At 42.8% G+C, this 25137-nt stretch overlaps 1 protein-coding gene across 4 annotated transcripts in view; it reads left to right on the top strand.

Moving 5' to 3' along the window:
• Window positions 1-25137, top strand: part of LOC131050633 (uncharacterized) — a 312685-nt gene that overhangs the window by 90168 nt on the left and 197380 nt on the right. For 3 of the 4 annotated variants that reach the window (XR_009358716.1, XM_057984833.2, XM_057984835.2), the window contains exons 7-8: window positions 16459-16470; window positions 16633-16698. Coding sequence is in view for 3 of the 4 variants with exons in the window: in XM_057984833.2 (XP_057840816.2) it covers window positions 16459-16470; window positions 16633-16698 (78 nt within the window). In the remaining variant the exon portion in view is untranslated. The remainder of the gene's footprint in view (window positions 1-16458; window positions 16471-16632; window positions 16699-25137) is intronic. The other variant, XM_057984836.2, reaches the window with a different exon arrangement.

Below are 25137 nucleotides of genomic sequence, written 5' to 3'. Positions count from 1 at the left end.
ATAGAAACTTGTCATGCCCATAATGACATCTGGATGCCATTTCGTGTATATCTTTCTTCCTCACTCTAATCCAACAACCCATTGATCCTGGTGACAGGATACCTATTTTTAATTGTCTTCTTATTTAGTGCACGGTAGTCAATGCACATTCACATAGTCCTATCCTTCTTCACCACAACAATTGAAGAAGCAAAGGGTCTTGATCTAGATCATATATGACCCATGCCCAGTAACTGCTTAATTGTTTTTTCTATCTACTTCTTGAATAGTTTTGGATGCCTGTAAGGAGTGGTAATGACAGGCGTAGAGCCCTCCTCTAGCTTAATAACATGCTCGAAACCACTATCTGAAGGTCTCCCTAGAGGAATTTCACCGAAGACCAAATTTTGCTTATCCAACACCGATTGCTGCTTTTTGTAGGGGCCTTAGATGAAATGAGACACTGAGCTGCCATGCAACATTGCTATGTCTAAATATGCTTTCCATCTTTGCTGTAATGATCCTGGGAGAGCCACTGGACATTCCCCTTAAGACTACTTTTTTACCATCCACTCTGAATTTCAACTCTATTGTCTGAAATTTTTGTGAATACTTCCTGAACGAGTAAAGCCACTGAATGGCCAAAATAACATTACTATCCCCCAAGTCAACAACATAGAAATCATCAGTGACAATGTAGTTTCCTAAGGCAATACTTAGTTGTGGGACTAGTTCCGTACAAGTCATCTGGAAGCCATCTGGCACAACCACATTAAATTCCTCAAAATCTTCTGCATTTAGTCCCCTCTCAACTACCAGTGCAGAATCTATAAAGTCGTGGGTTGCTGAAATGCCCTACCCCGTTTGCACTTATAATTTTTTCCACTCCTTTCACCCACTCAGCTATGTAGTTATTTTTTCAAACAGTTTGCTTGCAATTATCTTGTAAATTGATATACAATATTGAGAACAAACTTGGTGATTGGTTTGTTTTTTCAGTTATCGTTCATTGGCTTTCCGAGCATTAACAATCATGTTGCATAAAGTAAAGATAAACTTGTAATGTCCCCACTTTGAAATATAATTTAATAATAATAATAATAAAATTAAAATACAAGAGTAAAAATAAAAATTAAATAAAAATATAATTAAATAATTAATTCACTTATTTAATACTGATTAATCATCCATTTATTTCTATCAGCAATATGATATGAATTGAATTGATTAAACAATATAATATTAATTAAATATAATAATTAAACAATATAATATCAATTAATTAATTAAGCAATAAAATATTTATTGATTAATTAAACAATATAAAATTAATGTATTTATCTTCCATAATATTTATTGATTAAGCAATATATTTATCTAATATTAATTAGAGAATTCCGTTTAAGTTTGGGAACTCGAGTAAGTCACGTCTCTCCCAATGGCATGACTTTTCCTTCATAATAAAAGTAAGCCTACGTGGAAACAAAGAGGGGGGGAAGAAAAAGGTTACGGGAGAAATAAATTAGGAGGAGGAGAATTCTATCTTAAGAAAATATTAGGTCCAGCAATTACAAAGAGTCTGACTTTATCTCTCCACGAACTTGCAAGAGAATTACTTTCCAGCTTTAATAATATTCACACAAGGTAACTTTTTGCTCATAAGGAAAAGCAGCAGGTATGAATCTGTATCTCTGTATATTCATAGTAATATAATACTTAATTATATTCTCTGTACCACTGTCTATTTACAGCAATATGATAATATTTAATTAAATTCATTGTACTTTTGTATATTCACAAGCATTATAATAATAACTTAAATCATATTCACCAGTAACAATACAAATTAATATAGGTACATCATTTATGGGTCTGAGCATAATCTAAACAGGGCTATAAGAACATTAGCAGAGATTAGTTATAATTCAGTAAAATGATAACCATAAGTAATGAATCTATGCATTCTCAATCTCACCATCTAATTATGGAAGAGGAATACAAGGAATCTAGAGCACTAGCCTCCAGTGGGTTGAGATTAGTGTCCTTCTATTGCTCTTTCTATTTACTAAAATTGTGATTCTAGGACAGAATATAAGAGGTTTGCATTAGGGGACATTACAAAACTAGTTTCATTGAGCATGCAACAATAAATTGTTTATTTACTTGTCACTATGATTAATACATAGATGTAATAACTTTCAGTCATGACAGACCCGCAATAATAGTGGCACTGCTGTTAGCAACCAGCTATGATTTTGAGACTCCCTTGAGGTTGATCCTTGCACCAATAGCAAGGACAATGAGGTATAAATGTCCTCCAAAACAAAGCCAAACTCCTCAAGTAGTTTCAGACCTGGAAACTCATGCTTCGGGGGCTGTCTTGGAACTTATATGCCTGAGAATGATGCCCAGAAGATGTCAGCAGTGCTTCCAAGGTTGCAAAGGGAGTGTCGACTCAAACAATGAGACTGAAACTTCCTTGACCCTCTTCAAATATGATTCCAAATTGTTATACAAAGATCTGCAACAATAAGACTTCCCTTATTATCCTGCTAAGAATAGAATAGGAGCTCCAAATTAGCAGAAATATGAATCACTGTAGCATTACTATAGCGTGACATTGTTGCACTGTTCACGTCACTGTAGCAAGCCTTCAACATTCATTAACGCTTCAAAATGTTCACAAAACTCATGCCAAACCCTAGCTGTCCAAGGTATCATGAAAAATGTGGCCATAAAAACTCCAAATTTGAAGCAATATGTCTTCCACCTGCAATAAACTTCAAACCTTAGCTGGTTGAAGCTCTACAACGATGCAAGCCTGCAAATATATTCAATGATGAACCCTAGGTGGATTCACCTCTCAATGTGGACTTGGGTTTTCATCCAATCCACCGAGAAACTCCAAAGGTTTCCGTCTTCAGATTTCCTGAAAATGAAAGTCAAACCTCTCAAGCTTTTTAGGGAGAAAACAAATAAGGCAAGTATATGCAAATGAGTTCCAAATGAGCCCTTTTATGATTCTCCAAGGAAATTTCCAAAAAACCCATTTAATTTTCCGTCTCTTTTAATATTTATATTTACTTGCAATTGGGAATAATAATAAAGTGACCCCTTATATAATTTTATTAACATAGTCATTTTATGAATTAATTTTATGTTCACCTTATATCTCCCAATATTGGTGCCTATCTCCATAAAATACTTTATTAAATTATTCAAAACCTATATCCCTAGGCACCAAAATAAAGTCACTTTATGAAAATGGCTTAAAAATCACTTTAACCCTCTTTATGTCGTCATATCATAGTCATTTAATATTAAAGTTAAACTTGATTTAACTTAAATCATTAAACCTCTAATAATTGCCAATATCAACTCATGGGAATAATCCATCCACTTTCTAGATATAGATATGATGCCAACTAATCACCCTATTGACTTACTATAAATAGTAATTATGAGCAAAACATCCAAGTGACTTTCTAAAAATAGTAAGTGTGAATCAAAGTGTCTTGAATGATCTCCAAAAGGCACACCACAAATAAACTAGGACACTGAATTGAAGAATACCAAAATAAGCACCAAAAGGTGAGTTGAAGAGCCATAGAACACCCTCAAAAGGATCCCCTAATTGCCTTGTTAACCTATGAGGACCAAAATCATAGGCTCCTGTCCTTGCAAAAATCCACTCCGAAAGAGTTATCTCTAGGTGTAGGTGCACTTGAACAAGTTGCAGTGGTTCCAACTTACACCGTTTACTCCCTTAGGTGATTGCTCATTGTCCACCTCATGCTTATCATCTAAATTGCTCTTTTCACTACCCTGAGCTCTTTCTACCTTCTCTTCCTCCTCACCATTAGAGACTACCTCAATGTAATGCACCTTACCCTTTCCTAAACACCTATGACCTAGTTTCCAAGGTTCTTTGCAGATGAAACATAACTTTTTCTGCGTAGCTCATTCTTAACCTCCTCATCCATGCTCTTCTTTTTAGGCCAATCCTTATCCTTTTTATGTTGAAAGGGCTTAGGCTGAAATTTGTTTTCAGGGGTTGAACATTTCATGTTTCGAGTTGTCTTAATGGCATCTTGTAAAGTGTTGGGATCAAATGCTTTAATGCAACCACAAAGTGGTTCTGACAATCCCTCCATAAACAAAACAATCAATCTATGCTCTGACACATCCGTGAGTCTGACCATAACAAAAACTTAAAATTTATATATTCCATTAGAATGAAATGTTAAACCTTCAATGCTCAAGTGAGAGAAGAAACAGTTTACAAGAGTTCTATGTGGTAACTAGGACATAACTAATTAATGGCCTATTTATTAAGCATGTGTGGGTGTATAATGTTGTTCCCAAATTTAATAAGATGTACTGTACAAAATACATACTAAATATTAGTATCATCTTAAAAAAAATTATATCCTTCTTTAATTGTTATATGAGATACAACATTAATCTTACATTAATCTTATTCCTTACCTTAACGAACTTACTTGGAACAAGTTCTCTGGTCAAGGTGTCTGCACTTTCTTTCTGTATAAAGATGAATTCCTACACTTTGAGCAAGCTTCTGATTGTAATGATGGTGCACATTTTCATGTTTCATGCATTCATGGAAGATTAGATTCTTTGCAAATTTCAACTCATGCTGACTTTTCTGATAAAGTATCATTGCTTAAGACAAGTTGCTTCTGTATTTTGATGCTTTGGAGACAAAATTTGATTGCTTTGATTGAGTAAATTTGGTCATTACTCTTTTGTGTAAAGAATTCTTGAAAATCAATGTTTAGTCCTAAAGGTATAGTGGTGAATAATCAATAACACAGGAGTACCTGCACGTACCAAGCATTCATAGAACAGAGCAATTGTACATCATAATATAAATGACAGATGATAACCATTAGACCAGAAAGTTATATCTTTATTCCAATGTCTCCAATTCCATACATGATCCCCTTGCCGAGGTTCCAACCAAACAATATATAGACTCGACGGTTGTCCAAGTTGCCAACCGTCATCGATTCCCAACTACCTGACGGGAACCTCTCGGCAATAGCAAAACATAACACACTTATAATTATTATTCGTCCTAACATACGTTTTTAGCCCTAACATTATCCCCCCCACAAAAAGTAGTCGTCTTCTAGACGACTCAGACAAAAGAAACTGAAATAAAACACAGCTAAGACTGAGAAGAGGGAGGAGGCGTCCCTGTAGTGGTAGTAGGAGGAGGTCACAACTCGGCCTGAGTTTTCAGGTTCTTTTCTGCCATTAACTGCCGTTCCCGCGCTTTCTTTACCATGTGGGCTGCTTCCATTAGCTTTTTATCTTTTTGCTCTAGCTGTGAAGTGAGTGCCGCCACCTGGGCTGCCAATGCTTGTGCCTCCTCCTCTTGCATACTGCAGCGAGCTTCACATGTAGTCATCTTCAGTTCCATCTCCTTCCTCAAGCTCTTCTCTACTGTGGCCAACTCCGTCTGCTTCCTGTTTTCTTTTTCCAGGGTTACTATGTAGATCTGTTGGGCCTCTTTCTCTACTTGATGTTGCCGCATCTGTAAGTACACCTCTCGAAAAGTTCCCTCCATACTGCGGAAAGTAGTGCCTAAGGTGCCTGAACCTTCTATCAAGTGCCTGTGAGTCCAGTTCTGAATCATCTCCGGTGTACTATTATCCGGCCATCCCTGCTGCTCAAGGTACTGCGTGAACTCATCTTTGCACCCTTGGGCCATAAATTGACATAGTTGTGTCGCGTCGGCTGAATTACCGACCTCCATCTGTCTAGTAAGCTGAGCCATGCCGCGTGCAACATCCAAGAGTCCTTGTAGCTCCGTCAAGAATCGTCTGAGTGAGCCTGCTGGGTCACTCAGATCAGGTAGTGTGATATGGAGTCCAGTGAGAGTCCCTTCCAGGCCACTGCTCTGCTCGTCCCTTCTCTGCTGCTTCTGATCAGTGGGTCTCTCCTCATTTGGAATAGTGACCTCGCTATCTGGCCAGATAGCCATGTTATGTGGTGCGGGGGAGGGGGGCAGGTGTGGGGCGAGCGCGAACTGTCCTAGCCACCCATCCAGCGACGTGTCTATATCCTCATCTGTCATAGTACCCAATGCTGCCTCTAAGTTAGCTGATGCCGTACCGGTCTCTGTTGCCATCGTACTAGCTTCCATTGCCACCGTATTAGTTCTTGCTGTCGTCGTACCAATTTCGGTTGCCATCATACTAGTTTCTGCTGTACCAATTTCTCCTGCCGTCATACCAGTTTTTGCTGCTAGAACGGCCAAACTGATATGTGGCAACGATATTCGTCGTTGTGCCGGCGGCTCCCCTTCGCTAATCTTCTGAAATAGTACCCCCACTGATCGTACATCTCCTACTGGGTTGGCGACTGCAAGCGCCTTTTGAGGTACCAGGTGTGCCGAAGCTAATTTTGAGGGTGTAAACTTTACCCTCGTACTCTCCCATTGTGCCCGCAATCCGCCCTGTTGCTCCTCTTCTTCATCTTCTTCCTGCTGGCACGACTCTGTTTCTTCCTCCTCTACGGTGGTGTGTTTCGACAGATGGAACCCTTCATCCCCACTTTCTTGTTCTTCCGTTTCTTCCGCTTCCTCGGAATCCTCGGCACTGCTAACCTCTTCCATTTCCACAGATGTGTCTAGCCTCCTCTTCCGTGTGGGTTGTGCTGTGTCGCCAAGGATGTCCAGGTGAATGTAGTAGTACATAGTGGTATTTGGTTTGACCCGTCCGTGAGGTTCAAATGTCCCCCAATCCTCTGGCGATACCTGTAGGCGTACGACATCTAGGAACAAGCTGATGGCATGATGGCACATGTAGAATGCTTTGTGTTCTAATCTCAGGAAGTTGTGAATGCGTTCTGCCAGGAGCTACCCCCAGTTGTACACTTTCCCGCATCTGATCCCGTTCATTAACCCAATCATCCATATGGCGATGTCTGAGGCCTGGCTGGTTCCTGTCAGGCGGCTTTTAACCAAGTCCATCAACATCCTCCACTCTCCTGGTGCGATAAAACTACGCTTCATTCCCCTGCTATCGACCCAGACGCTCTTCCATTGTTCTTTTGTGAGGTCGTCTTTGCACACCAGGTCTATCAACCATTTTTTCTTTTCTCTGGTAAGGTTTTTGGTTGGTTTGGCAGTAGATGCTCCTCTATCCGGTATGCCAAATACGCGCCTGGAATCCTCAGGTTTGAATGAAACCCGCACTGTGCACCCTTGGAACTGGATGACCGAAGCTTGTTCGTGAGGGTTATAATCGGATACCATGGTTTGTAGGACTGGCTCAAACTCCTTAATGTTAAATATGGGCATCTGCATAGCGTGGTCAACCTGTGCTTTTTTCAGCGATTCCTTCATCACATGGTCTGGAGGGTTTTCCTCCCACCAAGTACGACATTCATTGCCAGTCACACTCTCGAATGCTACGTTCGTTGCCGTGAGCTCCTCTGAGTCCTTTGTTGCCTTCAGTTTGCTCCTGGTTTTCCTGCTGCTGGCAGGCTCTGTGGCAGTCATGGTTGTACTGCAATTGCCTTTCTCTGCCCTTTTGCCCATACCCCTTCCTGAGTCGTTATTATAACCGTCTGCCAGACTGTCTCACCATTTGGTACGGCCCATTGTGTCCCTTCCAGTTTCCTCATTGTACGGTCCCTCCCTTGTGTTCTGCCTTTCGCCTCTTATACCCTTCGCCAAATGCCTGCCGTACTGGTCGGTTGTTGTCGTCGTACTTCCCTGTCTGCCGCCGTACGGACTTCTCTTGCCTCTGCTCGTGCTGGGTTGCGCTAACCGTACATCGTACGGTGGAGATATGCCCCTTCTTTGTGTCTTGTCCGTATGGCCAAGCCATACACCGTACGGTCTTTTACTCTTGTCTTTGCAACGTTTTCCGTACGCACAAGCAATGTGCACCAAACGCCATACATGTTTGGTGGATGGAGGCCGTACGCCGTACGGTGGTCTTTTCTCGTGCCTAATGATTCGTACATTGTACGAGTACGGTGATCTCACGTTTTTTATTGTGCTTTGGGTGTCGTACGCCATACAGTGGTTCTTACTTAACTCCCTGGTGCCCTGAATCCGTACGCCGTACGGTATAACATGTCGCTCACCACCTGAAATCCGTACGCCGTACGGCTCAACTTGCCTTCTGTGGTTTCTGCTTGATTCCCCTATGCTCTGAATCCGTACGCCTTACGATATACCCTGTTGAGCAATCCGTACGCTGTACGGCCTAGCTTCATGGCGCTCTTGTCTTCCAAACTGCGTACTCCGCACCCTATACGAATTGGTCAATTCCCTCGCGCTTCCTTTTGCGTCCGTACCAGCAGTTCTGTTCAATGCTGTCTGGCTATCAGGTTCATCCTGCTCTCTTTCCTGCGTTGTGCCTAATGGGGCCTCCTGGCAACTTTAATAAGCACTTTTCTTTTTGAGGGTTAGGGTTAGGTAAACGTGTTTTATTAATTTAACATAAAATACTTGCTTTTTCAGTAACCTTAATTTTTCCTTACTACGTTCACTTGTACTTGCCTGACATTCCAACTTTTTAATGCCTGTTGATTTGGCCTTCCTTGCTCTTTCCCTATATTTCCCCTCTTCAGCTTTTAAGACCCCTTGTTTTACCAGTCGTCTTATTTCTTTTGTCTGGCACGGTTTTTTCAATATTAGCTTCTTTGCCTTCAGTTTACCTCGGTACTGCTTGGCTTGCTTGTGCCTTTTGATGTGGGCCCCTGGCTGGTTGATTGAGTTTATTGCGCGCAAGAAGTTCCCTTGTCTCCTTTGTTTCCTTTTCCCCAGCCTTTTACCTTGCTTTTTCCTCCATACCTTCCTTGGTTCATCATTCCTCGCCTTGTCCTCCTTCCATTTCTTGTTTGGTTCCTGGTCTCTCTCCTCATTGATCCTTCTTTTCACTCCTGGTGTCTTGTTGGGCGTCCTCACTTTTATTTTTGAGTCGTGCAACCATGTACACACATGTGGTAGTCTTCTGTAGCATTCTTGTGCGCAGCAGGTCCCTACGTATTCCAGGTCCCATATTTTATCCACTAGTGGGGTGGGTCCCATACCCTTGTAGCGGCCGTCAATGTACCGGTCCCCGTATTGGTGGTACCATTTTACACTTTCTCCGTCGATCTCTGGTGGTCCAGCTGGGTTGGGAATCACTTGATATAATGAGTTAGGTTCGGCCTCCATCTCGCCTGCTCCGGACGCGATGACAAATAGATCCTCTGTCTTCAGTACCATTTTTAAACATGGTCCTAGGGTTGCCCCCATATTCTTCCAGGTTGAGTTCTTCCTCTAGGTCTCCCGGCTCTACCTCTTTAAGTAGGTTCTCAGTTTTTCTCCGAGCTTTTGCTTCCTCGTCAATGTCATATGCGATGTACCCCTCTCGAGCTCCCTCGTATGGGGCCTGTTTTTTCCAATATCCCGAAACCCGTACCCACACAGCTGGGTCTCCGAAATATGCATTCGTGAGATGTTTATGAATACTGGGGATTGCTACACCTTCCACCCTCTTTGGTACAAGTCGCTCTTCCATGGCCAATAAGGGCTTTGCCCAGTCGTCATCCCTCCGGTAGGGTTCCCCTTGTACTACCAGGTCTTCCTTGATCTCCTTGTCTTGACCAATGGTCCAATGTCCTCTCGTGGCATATCCTACCATGTTGATCCCAATCACAGGTTTATTTCTTTCCCTATAGATTTTTAACTTGGAACCGTTCACGGGGTCCTTGATCGGATTGTTATCCAGAGTCGCGAGTTTCACTGATCCGTTACTGCCGACCTCTGATTTTATAGGGCCCGAGCCAACGGACCTTGAACTTCCCTAGTCGAAGTTCGTTCCGATCGTTATACTTCAAAACTAACTGTCCCGGTTGGAAGTTGACCTTCCGCAGATGCTGGTCGTGCCAATGCTTTCGCCGACGTTGTGCCACCTCCGTTGACCATTGTGCCATCAGTCTCTGTTCATCCAGCTTTACCAACCCATCCAACCTTGCATTCATACTCTCGGTGTCCCCTAATTGATTTTCTACCGCCACCCGAAGGCTTGGCACGGTGTACTCGGTTGGTACCACTGCCTCCTGCCTGTACATGAGTTGAAACGGTGTATGCCAGTTAGTGACTTTGTATGTTGTACGGTAGGCCCATAGCACGGCTGGTAGTCTTTCCTCCCAGTCCTCTTGTTCTACCCCACATGACTTGTAGATTATTGATACCAACACTTTATTGGTTGCCTTTGCTTGTCCATTAGCACGGGGATAGTACGGGCTGGATAGGTTATGGAATATTTTAAATTCCAAGGTCATGGTATGGATTACCTGATTGACGAAGTGCACTCCTTTGTCGCTAGTGATTCGAAGTGGTATCCCGTACCTAGTGACAATCTGTTCGTACAAGAACTGTGCCGTACTTAGAGCTGTGTTATCAGGCAAGGCCCTAGCTTCTCCCCACTTAGTGAGGTATTATGTGGCAACCACAATGTACTTGCACCAGTGTAGGCTACTTGGTTTCAGAGGTCCCACAAAGTCCAAACCCCATCGTTCGAATAGTTCTTGCAGTTGGGAAGGAAAGAGAGGCATGACGTCCCTCTTGAGAGGTTTCCCCGCTCGTTGACAGATGTCGCATCTGATCACCCACTCTTGGGCGTTCGTGTGTAGAGTTGGCCACCATTGCCCTACCAGAAGCACTTTCCTAGCGGTTGTATCTGGTCCCATATTTCCACCTGCCAATCCGTCGTGTGCCTCCTTTAGTACACCGCGAACTTCCTCCTCCATGACACACCTCCTCAAGATTTGGTCGGGGCCCATCTTGTATAGGAGTCCATTAATTAGTTGGAAGGTTTTGCTCTTTAGTGCCAATTTCCTCCGTTCCCCTGGAGGCATCTCACTTGGAAATGTGGAAGTAGATAGGTACTGCCCTATGTTTTCATACCAGGTTGGCAGTATTGCAATTTGGAACAAGTGGGCATCTGGGAAATCTTTGTTCACTCCCTCGGTCGGTTCTCCTGATTTGATCCTTGATAGCTGACCTGCTATCACATGGGACTTTCCTGGCCGTACGACAATGGTGAAGGTGAATTCTTGTAAAAGCAATAGCCACCGACTTACCCTCCCTTGGATGATTGGTTTATTCACTAGGTACATTAGTGCCTGGTGGTCCACATAAAATGTGAATGGTGTGGCCAACAAGTAGTGTCGGAACTTCTGAACAGCATACACCATCCCTAGTGCCTCTCGTTCCGTTGTGCTATAGTTTCTTTCTGCTTTTGACAGGAGTCGACTTGCGAAGAAGACGGAATGGTCTAGTCCTTGTGCCCCTACCTGGGCGAGGGTAGCACCAATTGCAAAGTTGGAGGCATCCACGTGCACGTGAAATTCTTTGTTCCAGTCTGGGTATACCAATATCGGTGCACTCACTAGTCGGTCTTTTAATTCCGTGAAGGCTTCTTCTTGCACCGTACCCCATACAAACGGCTCTCCCTTCCTTGTCAACTTATCTAATGGCCACGACACCTGCGCAAAGCACTTAATGAACCTCTGGTAGTAGCCTACATGGCCAAGGAATGATTGCACCCCTGCTACGGTCGTTGGACTTTCCATGTTGACAATTACTCCTATCTTGTCTGGGTCTGTCTTCAATCCTTCCTTGCAGACGATGTGGCCCAGGAGTTTCCCTTGTGGTACCATAAATCTACACTTCTTTGGGTTCAGGGCTAGCCTAGCCTTCCGACATCTCTCCATGCACTCTCCCAAAGCCTTCAAATGGGTGTCCTGATCGCTGAAAATCGACTAGTCATCTAAGAATGCTCTGAAATTTCCTACTGACATCTTGTCAAAAATGTGCAGAATTATTCGCTGGAAGGTCGCGGGTGCGTTGCATAGCTCGAAGGACATGCGGTTATAGGCGTACACTCCTTCCTCCACCACAAATGTGGTCTTCAGCTTATCTTCTTCCGCGATACTTATTTGGTTGTACCCGGAGTATCCATCTAGGAATGTGTACATCTCGTGCCCGACGACTTCTTCCAGGTACTGTCAGTGAATGGGATCGGGAATGGATCCTTTATGGTTACTGCATTTAGGTACCTGAAGTCCACACATATCCTTATCTGATTAGCTTCTTTTTTAAGGGAGATGACTATTGGGGAAACCCAGTCACTTGTCTCCACTTTGAATATAATCCCTGCTTCTAGCATTTTGTTGATCTCCTCATTGACTCTGGCTGCGTAGTTTTTGTTCATCCTATACGGCCTCCTTCGTACTGGTTGGGCTCCTGGTACGAGGGTTATGTGATGTACGCACAACTCTGGCGGTACTCCTTTCAAGTCTTTGTAGGTCCAGGCGAAGACATCTTTATATTCCAGAAATATCTTGAAGGCTGCTGCCTTCAGTACTGGGTTCCAGTCATCTCCTACTAGTATCATCTGAGGTACTGCTTCGTTGCCTAGATTAATCTTCTCCACGTCTCGTTCCTCGTACTTGATGGGTTTATCCCTGTCAAACTGGTGTGCTGGCGTGTCATCCACTCTTGCCATTCCTTCTTGATATCTACCATACTCTGGGGGAAAGGATTGTTCCTCCGTCCCTCCGCTTGATTCTCCTAACTCACATATTTGTAGCATGTGACATTCCGGGTGGAAGACCTCATAGTGCTCCATTTGCCAATGAAAAAGTCCTGCCATCGAACTGGCTCCATCCTCCGAACACCCGTCTAACTACAGCACTCCCTCTTCGTCGGGTTCTTTCCTGCCTTTGCCTCCTTCAGAGCCCCACTCCCATCGATTGGAATCTTCTGAATCGGAGTCTGATGACGCGAGCTCTTCGCTGACGGACTGGTTCCTGAGATCAATTACATATTTATGACCGTCACTCTCGATTGAGAGCGTATTCCTTTTCCAGTTGTGATTAGCTTTGGCCATGATCAGCCATCCCCTTCCTAGAAGAGGGTCGTACGCTTTCCTTTCTAGCGGAATGACTACAAAATCCAGGAGGAACTGCTGCGTCCCAATTACCACCTTTTGTGCCATGAGGGTGCTGAGGGGTTTGATACCGTGTTGGTCGGCACCGACCAGGTGGAAGGTTGGTGGCCAGAGGGTAGGCTTGCCAAGGCTTCGCCAAGTTCCCTCCGGTAGTACGTAGACTCTGGACCCGCCATCAACAATGGTGTTAGTAAGCTTCTGCCCCATTATATCCATCTCTACTACTGCTGGTTTCCGCCCAGCGCCCACCGCAAGTAGCATAGGATTCATGGCATCCGTACCAGGTTCCTTCACTGGGTCCGTACTACATGGGTCCGCCATCGTTTGGTGTTCCTGTCTAGGTGTAGTGTCCATGGTTACATTTGTCAAAGCCATCCTTATCTGTGGCATGGTTTGTAGAAGGTCGTACACCCGTACGGGTATTGTGGTTTGTAACATCTGCTTGATGATAGTTTTTTCTGGTTCCGGCCGGACCGGCGTATCGGCGGCCAGGTGCGAGGCCCTCCATTCTCCAGCCATTGCCCGTTGGATATCTGTCCTTGCCTCCTTAAGTCTTTCTTTTTTTGTGCGAGGGTTCGGGTACATGGCTTTCTTGTTTTGCAACCTTGTGATTGCCAGTACGTCTTCCTTTGATCCCTCTACATCGAGCATGTTCACCCCTTTTTGCTTTGGACAATCTATGTCCTCGTGATTTCCTGGACCGCACCATTTGCACAACAAACTTCCTACATCACCTCGTTTTGGCTTTCTCGGGCAAAGTGACCCCATTCGTTGCACTTCCTGCTCTGAATCATGGGTCGCCCCTTCCCGTCGTATTGAATTCTACTCCTTGGTGTGTTATTATTGGATTTGTTGTTCCCCCGCCGATTGTTTCTGTATCCTCCGGGTGAGGCGTCAGGGTTTGTTGTTGGCCTTGGAGGTGTTGCTGGTGGTGTGGTTTGGTCGGGTTGGGCATAGAGCACTTGTGTGCTCCGTGCCTTCAAGTTGTATGGGCATTCCTTGGTGGAATGTCCCGTTATTTGGTAGATGTCACAGAAGACTTTTCAGGGACAACCTCCTTTAGTGTGCCCTTCGGTCTTGCAGTCCGTACACCATAGTTCTTTTCCTTACCTACCACTTTCTTTGTCACCTTTTAACTCCTTCATCATCCTCATCATATCTTTGCGGAGTGCTTGCACTGTTTTTGATCCTCCGTCGCTGTCGTCGTCCGTACTGTCACCACCGCTGCTCCGTCGCTTCCCCCGAGATGTCTTGTTTTCACTTTCAATATCCATGGCGTGATTGTATGCTTCATCGTACGATGGCGGAGGTACTACTTTCATCATCCTTCTCAGGGATGGTACCAATCCTTCCACGAACCACCACTTCTTGAGGCCATCTGTCGGCTGGTTCTCCATTTTGTTCAGTATTTCCCTCAGCTGTCTGTTATATACGCGTACACTTTCGTTTTTTCCTTGTTTGGTGTTGTAAATTTCTGCCACAATCTCGTTGTCATCCTGTAGGAGTTTGAATTCTTCCTCGAAGGCCTTCTTTAGATTGCTCCAGGATGTTTTATGCTGCGCATCAAGGTCTGTGTACCAGTCAATAGCTATTCCTCGCAAAGTGGCTGGAAATGCCTTCGCCCAGTAGTCCCGGTCGTCCTCGCCATTTGCTTCCCAGATGGTGACGCATGTCTTGCAATGCTGTACGGGATCCTCTGATCCGTCGCCCATGAATTTTGGAAGTTTTTGTTTCTCCGGGGTGTGTGCCATCGTTCTTTTCTGTGCGGTTTTATGTAGTGCCTGGAAATGGCTATATGCCGGGAAGGTACTATGTGTCCGTGTGGTGCCGTACGCTCCTGGTCTGGTTGGGTCCTTGCCAACCGGGCTGTGGTCACCTTCACTTCTATAGTCCCTCCTTCCCAGGGTTTTCGGATCCGATCTTCCTATTTTGATGCCCTTTGCCAAGGACAAGTTTTTAATGCCGGACAACGTTGCTTCGAAAATAGTGGCGATTTCCTTGTGCAGGTCTCGTACCGCCTCCTCTCCTTGTTCCGAAATTCCGATTGGGTGCTTTGTGATTCGGTTCCGGAGTCTTCTTCACTTGACGTCGAGTGTGGGGCCTGGTCGGCGAGATCTTCCTCCGCTACGTCTAGAAGTAGCATGTTCCTGGTGACCTCGACCAACTCCTTCCACGTACATGGTTTTTGCCTCTCCCGACTACGACTCCGACTCACACTCCGACTTCTGTTGTGTTTCTTCGGACTCCCTGAGTCGACAACCTCTCTTAGTCGCCATCTCCTGTTGGCTTGTTCTTTTATGCGGAGGGATCGCCGTACAGTTCCCTCATTTACTCCTTCGGTAGCAGTGGTACGTCTGTCTTTGTTCGGCCGTAGGGGCATCAAGTGCTAGAGGTACGACGCTGACTGGCCTCCCTCTCCTCTTCCTCCCTACGATTCGGTTCCTCGTACCGTCGGAGAACTTGTTGCCGCCGAAGTTCCTTTGCTGTTTCTTCTCTTTGGTTTTGTCGTGCAATTAAGTTTCTGGCAAGTAACCTTGGAATGCTGTCGAGGAGGTCAAAGACGGGGGTGCTGATGGTGAGTTCACCACGTACCGTGCCTTCTGAGACGGCTCTCTCCCGATCCTCTCGCTGCACGTATTGCGTGACCGACATGTCCCACAACTCTAGCAAGTCCGCCGTCAACTGATCCTCTCGTTCCTCTTCCGCGGTATTCTCCTCGTATGTGTCGCTGTCCACGACAATTAATTGCTGGTCGAACGGCCGGCCCATTAGTTGCTTCTGCCTGCCGCCATAGTTATCTCCAGGTTCGTTCGGGCAACGACGCCAAAATGTTTAGTCCTAAAGGTATAGTGGTGAATAATCAATTACACAGGAGTACCTGCACGTACCAAGCATTCATAGAACAGAGCAATTGTACATCATAATATAAATGACAGATGATAACCATTAGACCAGAAAGTTATATCTTTATTCCAATGTCTCCAATTCCATACATGATCCCATTGCCGAGGTTCCAACCAAACAATATATAGACCCGACGGTTGGCCAAGTTGCCAACCGTCACCGACTCCCAACTACCCGACGGGAACCTCTCGGCAATAGCAAAACATAACACGCTTATAATTATTATTCGTACTAACATACGTTTTTACCCCTAACAATCAACCATGTTCTCCATAGTGACAAAAAAGTTATGTTTGTCTCTGCAATTTACATTTTTTTAAAGTAACGTGTTCTTTGTCTCTGCAATTTACATTTTTTAACTGTACTTGATTTGTTCAATTTTTCTATTTCATGGTACTCAATGCATGTTTTGTTTACAACTGCAACTCACATTTATCATAGTACCTGCAATATATTGTGATGTAATAAACATTGAGTTTGAGTAATGTGCACAAGTTTTGAAGACTATTGTATGTTTTGTGGGATATCTAAATTTCCAGACAAACTTACATACTTTTACCTGACCTTAACTTTTTCTGTTTTGCTGCAGCGGGCTTTAAAGGTGCGTATTTCATATTTGCCATTGTAAACTTCTACCTGTTTGGTGTATTCTCAGCTTATTAAAATATTTTTCTTTTTGAGTACAAATCTCTTAGTGCATTAACTGCAGTTTTTCTATTGGTCAGTTCAGTTTAATTCTTGTGTGCCATTTTACCATGTGCAGATCAAGAGGCGCATTTTAGGTCTTAATCACCCAGATTATGCAAACACTATGTTTCAACTTGGACAGGTGCATACTTTGTAATCCTTTTGAAATGATATTTTTCAGTAATGTGGTTTATCACCAACATGTTTTTGTAGTGTCAATCCCTGATTTTTTTTTTGTAAATTTGGTTATGAAATCACACCACCACCACATTAGAGATGAGCATGCATAGACACTTCTTGCTGTCATAACACATTGTCACTGTGTTTCATTGGTTTCTTCATCTGAGTTTATATCATGGCATCTAATGAACCAAATGAAAGAGCAACAACATGCATTTACCCAAGTGAAGGGTTTTTGCTGAGTATTAGCCATCTTTGATTTTAACATTTGAAGAATGGCAAATCATAATTGAAACACTAAAAAAAATGAATAGACTGCTGCCTTAAGTCTGAGTTGGAACCGTGCATTCATTTAGCTACTGTTTACAATTTTGAGGAAGAATAATGCTTCAATATAGAATTTTCTTCATTAAAATACTTATCACAAAATACCTAAGAACTGGAAGTTTAGACAACATTGTTGCTTGTTGAAGGCAAAATTAGCTGTGACAGCTTCCCATAAGCTCCTCCAATGGGCCTTGATCCCTTCCTTGTTCAGTGATGGGCAAGATAACCATCCAACACATTCAAACACTGACTCAGATCACATTTACCAGCTGCTAGATATTAGAATAATATATTCATCTTAGTTGTTTCTATTTTGTTTAATGGTCAATATTGTGTATATCTTGTATAATTAGATTCTTTCTAATTCTAACGAGTTTCTTTTTAGAAACTTCGTTCATTGTAATTCTATTTAATGATCGGTTTGATCATTAGTAAATATATCCAGTTTTTACCAAATACTTGTGTATTATGGTATCAGAGCCGTAGGTGAAATTTTTTCAATTTCTTTAAAATTATTTTCCAATTTTTAAAACCTGTCTAGGGTTAATGTTATTCTTGGGCGCTCTGTTTGATTCACGGGTTCTAGTTTTTTGCAAATCGCGTGTCTGTGGCCACGATCCATTTTTTGGTGAAGTTCGTGATTTTTTTCATTTGCAGAACCTGCGTCGTGATTTTTCGCTATCTGTCCAATCTCTGCAATTTTTTCAAAGGTTTTTTTAGCAATCTGTTTTTTCTGTTTTTTCAAATTTGAATGTGTGAGAGCCGCACGATTTTATTTTGTGCCCGTTTTGCTCTTTGCGTGATTTTTCAAGCTCGTTTTGCCTGCGATTTCGTCTTTCCGCGTCGGATCTGTTTTTGCTTTGCATGGACTTTCGGCAGCATTTTTCAGCACCCATTTTCGTTTCTTTTTTGCACGTCTGTAGGTTGTGTTTCACGCCATCTGTGGGGCCTCGACACGAAATTTAGGTTTGCGATTTTGCACCTCTGTGTGTGCACGACTGCTAGCTGGGTCTTCAGCTACGCTTTTCGTGGCGACCATCTGGGTTTTTGAAAACTCATCGTCACTTTTAGATTTTTCTGGGTCACTAGCAATCCGTACATTGGAATCCGTGCTGCCAATTTTTTTCAAGATCTGTCTTGAAGTCGGTGCTTGTTTTTTGCCTCTGTTTTTTGCATGCATCGCGTTTACATGATTTCACGCATTTACATCTGCCTTGATATTCATGCCATTATCCGATCAACCAACTTTGACCTTAGTTTTTCATAATGGCATCTTTGATGAATATTCTGCTCGAGGGCAATAAGAAATTCAATGGTAGAAACTACAATATCTGGAAACAGCAGATGCTTACCATTTTTCAAGTATTGCGTTATTGATCAGTTAGTGCTTGGCAAGGTCACCCATCCCACTGCAGCCGGTCTTGAACAGACAAAGTTTGATGAACAAAATCGTGAAGCAGTCATGCTCATCAAGCTCTCAGTGATCGACAATTAGCTTCCTCAGATACCTTCCGACAAAATAGGTGTCGAGATATGGGAGCATCTCAAGACGCTGCATGAGACGTCTGATAAGAGCAGAGCCTTCTTTATGAAAAATATGCTCTTCTCTATTGTCATGGATGAGCGCAAATCCCTTCAGGATCATCTCAATCGGATCAAGGAAATCCGTGACCAGTTGGATGCCATTGGCCGGAAAATGGAGGACATGGTCGTGATAACTCTGAAGAGCTTACCAAAGTCGAATGAGCATTTTGTCAAAACAGTCAACATCACCTCAACTGGTGTTGATTTGAAGTTTGCTGATCTCTGCACCAAACTTCTGCAGCAAGATCGGTGGAAGCAGCAGTTTGGTAGCGGTAAAAGCTCATCCGCTTTAGAACAAGCATTCGCAACTAAATCCTTCCAGAAGGATAAAGGTAAACCGCAGTCTTCTTAGTCTTCTCAGCAGAAACCCTGTGCTCTATCATCATAAGGCTCGAAGAAGAAAAATGTTTAGTGCAATTACTGCCATAAATCTGGTCACATGAAGCTTGAGTGCCATAAACGCTTGGCTGCACAGGCTAAGCAAAGTAGTTTGCAGCCGAAAGAAAATGTAGCAGAGCACACTGAGCAAAGCGAGTCTACCTTTTACACCTTCATGGCTAAAAGAGCTGCAAACCAAGTCAAATCCTCTGCCTGGTATATAGATTCAGGTGCCTCACGCCACTTCACTCATCGCCGAGATTGGTTCACTGATTTTCAGCCGTACTTAGATTCAGTTATCTTTGGAGGAGGGGAAGAGTACACCGTTGTCGGAAAGGGCAATTTACAGATTTAGTCTGGCAGGAGGAAATTAATTTTCCTCGATGTGTACTATGTTCCAAGAATGGAATTCAACCTTCTCTCAGTCAGTCAAATTCTGAGACATTCTCCTCGGCTCCACATCACCTTCAGTTCACATCAGTGCAGTATCATTGATCGGGAGACTTAGACAACTGTTGCTGTGGGTCTTGAGGATCATTGTCTATTCAGACTAGTTGATTCAAGTGATTCTTCGGAGCTCGCCATGGCAGCCAAGCGCTCCTCTGTTAGTACACTCTGGCATCAACGGTATGGGCACTTGAATGTGCACCGTCTTTCTCACCTTGTTCGAGAAGATCTTGTCATTGGATTGCCAGAAATCCAGACCCAGAACCTTGGAGTTTGCGGAGCATGTCAGGTTGGCAAGAAACATCAGACTTCGTTTTCGGATGGCGACCCTTGGAGAGATTCTAAGGTACTGCAACTAGTTCATGCTGATATCTGTGGGCCTATGGCTACTCCTTCTGTTACTGGGTCTAGGTATTTTCTACTTTTTGTTGATGATTTTAGTAGAAAAATGTGGTTGTATTTTCTTTATCAGAAATCAGAAGTGTTTACTATGTTTCAAAAGTTCAAAGCATTAGTAGAAAAAGAGTTTGGTAATCATATTATTACTCTTTGGTCTAATAATGGGGGAGAATTTTGTTCTTTTGCCTTCTCCCGTTTCTGTGAACAACATGGCATCAAGTGCCAACTCACTACACCATACACCCCGCAGCAAAACGGTGTCATTGAGTGGAGAAACCGCATGATTACCGAAATGGCCCGGTCTATGCTTGAACACGAGTGTTCCGAAGAAATTTTGGGCTGAAGCAGTCAATACTGCAGTCTATATTCTGAATCGGTCTCCTATTGTGGCCGTGAAGAAGAAGATTCCGAAAGAGGCCTGGTTAGGCCGCAAGCCCAGAATCAGTCACCTCAAGGTTTTTGGCTCCATTGCGTTTGTTTGGATCCCTGATGTGAAATGCACCAAGTTGGATGCCAAGAGTTAGAATCTCATGCTCACAGTGATAATTACAAGGCCTATCGACTGATTGACATTGAGACAGATCGTCTCATCTTTAGTCTTGATGTGGTTTTTGATGAGGATCGAGGGCCATTTCAGCTCTCTTCTGCAGTTGTGGATTCCGCAGATCAGCCTTTAAAGGCTTCAGACTTGGGTGTTCGTCTCCCATTAGGTCCACCTGATGGGAGGGCTCCAGTTGTTCCAACTCCTGCACCTTCACCAGTTCCTTCTCCTGTAGGATCACCTAGACATGCTAACAGAAGATTGGATGAATCTTGTGGAAAATCTGGTGGTGCAGCTTTTCCACAAGATTCATCCGATCTTCTGTTAGATGACCTTGATCCTGTTGCACCTCCTGCATCTGATGTTGGCACTTATACTCTCCGACCTAAATGGTGGGCTAAGACACTTGCTGATCTTCATGATGATGAGCTCATCGAGGGTAGAACTGCTCGGAAAAAGAGCGAGCAACCTGATTATGTCAATTTTTCTCTCATGGCCAACATTCACAGTGTGTATGAACCTCAAACATACACAGAAGCGAAAGAGATACCTGAGTGGGAGCAAGCTATGTCGACTGAGTACCAGACCTTGCTAAAAAATACCACTTGGGTTCTGTCAGATCTTCCTCCAGGGAAGAAACCCATTGGGTGCAAATGGGTCTATAAGGTAAAATACAAGGCTGATGGCACTTTAGATAAGTACAAGGCTCGTCTTGTTGCCAAAGGCTTCTCTCAGCGTGAAGGCATTGATTACGAGGAAACCTTTGCTCCGACTACGAAGATGAGCACCATTAGATTAGTCCTAGCCATGGTAGCTCAGTATGGTTGGAAGGTCCATCAGATGGACGTCAAGAGTGCCTTCCTGAATGGTGAGTTACAGGAAGAGGTCTACATGACACAACCTCCTGGATTCAAGGTTGCCGACAAAGAACACCAGGTGCTCAAACTGGTGAAAGCACTCTATGACTTGAAACAGGCTCCTCGGGCATGGTACATGAAAATTGATAAGTACCTCATAGATAAGGGTTTCCAGAGGAGTCCTTCTGAGTCAAATTTGTATGTCAAGACTACTGGCACTGATATCATCATTTTGGTTATTTATGTTGATGATCCGATCATCATTGGCAGCTCAACATCTTTGGTTCAGGGAATCAAACAGAATTTATGCCAGTCTTTTGACATGACCAACCTTGGGCTTCTGCACTGCTGCCTAGGTGTTGAGGTTTGGTAGCAGTCTCATGGCATCTTCATTTCTCAGTCCAAATATGCTAGGGCTTTGCTAGACAAGTTCAGAATGCAAGACTGCAAACCAGCATCTACACCTATGGAGAGAGGTCTGAAGTTGTCGGCCAAATCTGGTTCTCCAGTTGAGAATGAATCTGATTTCAGCAACTAGTGGGCAGTTTAATATATCTCACCTCCACTAGACCTGATCTGAGCTATGCAGTCAACTACATATCCCGCTTCATGACAACTCCTACATCAGAACATTGGGCTGCAGCGAGGCGGATCCTGCGCTATGTCAAGGGCACTTCAGACTTTGGTATCCTTTAAGGACGAACCAAAGATCCCAGACTCATCGGTTACACAAATTCGGACTGGGCAGGCTGTGTGGATGACAGAAAGTCTACATCCGGATATGTCTTCAGTTTGGGCACAGGTGCTGTCACTTGGACCAATAAGAAGCAGCAGGGCGTAGCTCTTTCCTCGACTGTAGCTGAATATCGAGGAACAGTCAAAGCAGCTTGTGAGGCAGTTTGGCTTCGTCGGATGCTTTCAGATATCCAATTGTCTCAAGCCGATCCTACACCCCTCTTTTGTGACAATCAAGGGGTGTTGAAACTCGCAAAGAATCCAGTCTTCCATGAGAGAACCAAGCATGTTGAGCTTCACTGTCACTTCATCCGCCAGCTGGTTGAAGATGGATCCGTGGATTTGCAGTATATTCCTATAGAGGATCAAACTGCAGATATCCTCACCAAGTCCCTACTTCCAGAGAAGTTTGCTAAGTTGAGGGGGCTGCTTGGTGTAGTAGACAGATTGACCATTAAGGGAGGGTATTAGAATAATATCTTCGTCTTAGTTGTTTCTATTTTGTTTAATGGTCAATATTGTGTATATCTTGTATAATTAGATTCTTTCTAATTCTAAAGAGTTTCTTTTTAGAAACTTCGTTCATTGTAATTCTATTTAATGATCGGTTTGATCATTAGTAAATATATCCAGTTTTTACCAAATACTTGTGTATTACTAGAGGCTATTGACTTCTCATAGATACTCCAAATCTCAGTTTTTGGGACGTCCAGGAATAAGGGCAATATAGCATTTAATTCATATCTGCTCGAGTGAGCAACCAAACTGCCTTCCTTTAATTCGCCGACTCCTTCACCAAATTTGGCTTCATTTTTAGCACATTCACCGACCACTAAGCAGTTTCAAGTTTTATCTCAGCTCCTAAAATCCACCTTCAGCAATTAGACAGATTACTAGGAAAGCAATCATCTTAGAAAACCACAAAATATTCATCTTTCTCCTTTCAAATTCTGAAGTCAAAATCTTTACAAAATCACCAAAATTGGAGCTCAAACATAGCCACTGTTTGAGAAAATCATCAATCACCCAGGAAGAATCTTTCACCTCTGCAGATGATATTTCTGTGAAGGGTTTTGTCTTCATGAAGTTCTGAAAGTAAACCAGCAGCATATCCTTCTTCTCCAAATTTTCATGCATAATCAGAAAGAGCTCTAAAATGGCCTTATATATTTCCCCAAACTTCAATAACCAAATATGAGACTATAGTTTGATAAATTAAAAAATTTCATCAGTTTCAAAACATGGGCGCACATTCCAAGGCATTAGCTACTTTATTAAATCATTGTGTTTTAACTGAACTTTATAATAAAATATTATAACTTTAAGCATTTAATCAAAATCACCCCCTTAAAATTATGGATTCACCAATGGAGCATCAGATGTCGAAACTGAACGTGTTGGGGGTGACACTGAAGATGAGTCATGACTAAAGTCAAAATGGTGACTTACTATATGTAGCCACGGGCTCCAAGAAATGTGGAGCTCAAACTGAGTGATTTAAAATGCTTCTGAAAGTGTCACCGCGAAACACACTGAAAACTGAGCTCAAAGCCAACAATAGAAAAGCTGAAGGAACAAAATTGCAATGGCGCCAAGAATCAAGGATTTCCCTAACTGACCACATTAGCCTATGGGAACCCGAGGGATAGGCTAATGGTCACCAACTGTCTAGGCTTAGAGAGGGGACTTTAGAGTTTTTTTTTGTATGTCATCATTCCATATATGAGCAATTATAGGTATCCATATACCTAATGATGCTTAATAATTAAATTTAGTAGCTATAAGTTTATAGTTTACCAAGAATATGCTAATATAATATGGGGTGTATATGTTTTTAACTTTTTTCTTTTTTGATGTTTTTATGAAATGTGAGGGCTCTTCTCCTTGCATTTTGCTTTAGTGTTTGGGAAGCTACAGATTTTTCGTTTGCAGAACTGAGAGTTAGTGATTTGATATTTTTCATTGATTTGCCTTATTATGTGAGGCTGCAAAGGTTGGAATTTCATAGTGCAATGTGTTAAGAACTTAAGATAGCCACACTTGGAATTTATTTAATGTATATCTTCCAATCTCTTGGCATGCTTGATGTTAGAACTAAATACTTGTTTGTATTTGTCATCAATTCTTTTTCAGCTAACAGTTCATGGTAGGGGAGAAGTGTCTTCCTGATTACTTAAGTTGGTGGATGATATATTTGTTGGTTCTTCTGGCCTGATCTGGCTACAAACTTGTTCCCATTTGTGTTTCTAGCCTTTCTTTTAGTTGGGGATCTTTATCAACTCCGCTAGCCCAGCTCTAAGAGCCCAAGCATCAATAGCATGCCCACTTTGACTCCCACTAAGGGTGCAACCTTGTCATCTGATAGAAGGCCATGTTGCAATGAGGCCTGCACTACATTATTTACCATCCTTTATCTTGTTACTGAGTGTTATCAAGGATGACTTCTACTCTTAAGAAAGTGGGATAGATTGAAAGCAAGATTTGTATATAGTCAATGAATGGAAGAATGAAGTGATGATGATGTAAAGAGCTTATCTTATGCTATGACGTAGTATGAGTTATGAGTTGTTTAGTTTCATGCTTTGGTAGTATTAAGGTAGTTAATGACATAGTTACCAAGAGACTTGTACCCTGATCCCCGAGACTCATCTTCCATATTGGAAACACATTCGTTTAGTTTCATGTTTTGGTTGTCTTGAGGTAGTTAATGACATAGTTACCAGGAGACTTGTACTTTGATCCCCGAGATTCGTCTTCTGTACTGGAAACACATCCTTGTCTCAGAGATTTGTACAGGGAGTGGAACGTCTTTAGACATTAGGAGAATTAAGATGAAGTTTCTTTGCATTTCCTATATGTCTCCTATAATTATCCCTTGAAAACGAGGAAACTTCAAATAGAGCTTTTTCAACTATATCACATAAGCTACATTGGAGTTTCTAAAAATGCTGATACGTTGTTGAAAAAAATTAAAAGAACTAAATACAGTAATAGATTTGTAATTCTATTTTCTTAAAATTTTACAGTTATTTTTTGGGCAGAAAATTTCCTTATTAAATTCCAAAGACTTAAGAATATGAAGCGAAAAATGCTTTTTTTTTTTTTGGTAAGTGCTATTATTGTGGGGATAGTT

The sequence above is a fragment of the Cryptomeria japonica genome, chromosome 8 (genome assembly GCF_030272615.1).
Source record: "Cryptomeria japonica chromosome 8, Sugi_1.0, whole genome shotgun sequence".
NCBI lineage: Eukaryota > Viridiplantae > Streptophyta > Pinopsida > Cupressales > Cupressaceae > Cryptomeria > Cryptomeria japonica.
The sequence above is the reverse complement of the archived record's forward strand: the minus strand, read 5'-3'. Positions and strand labels throughout refer to the sequence as shown.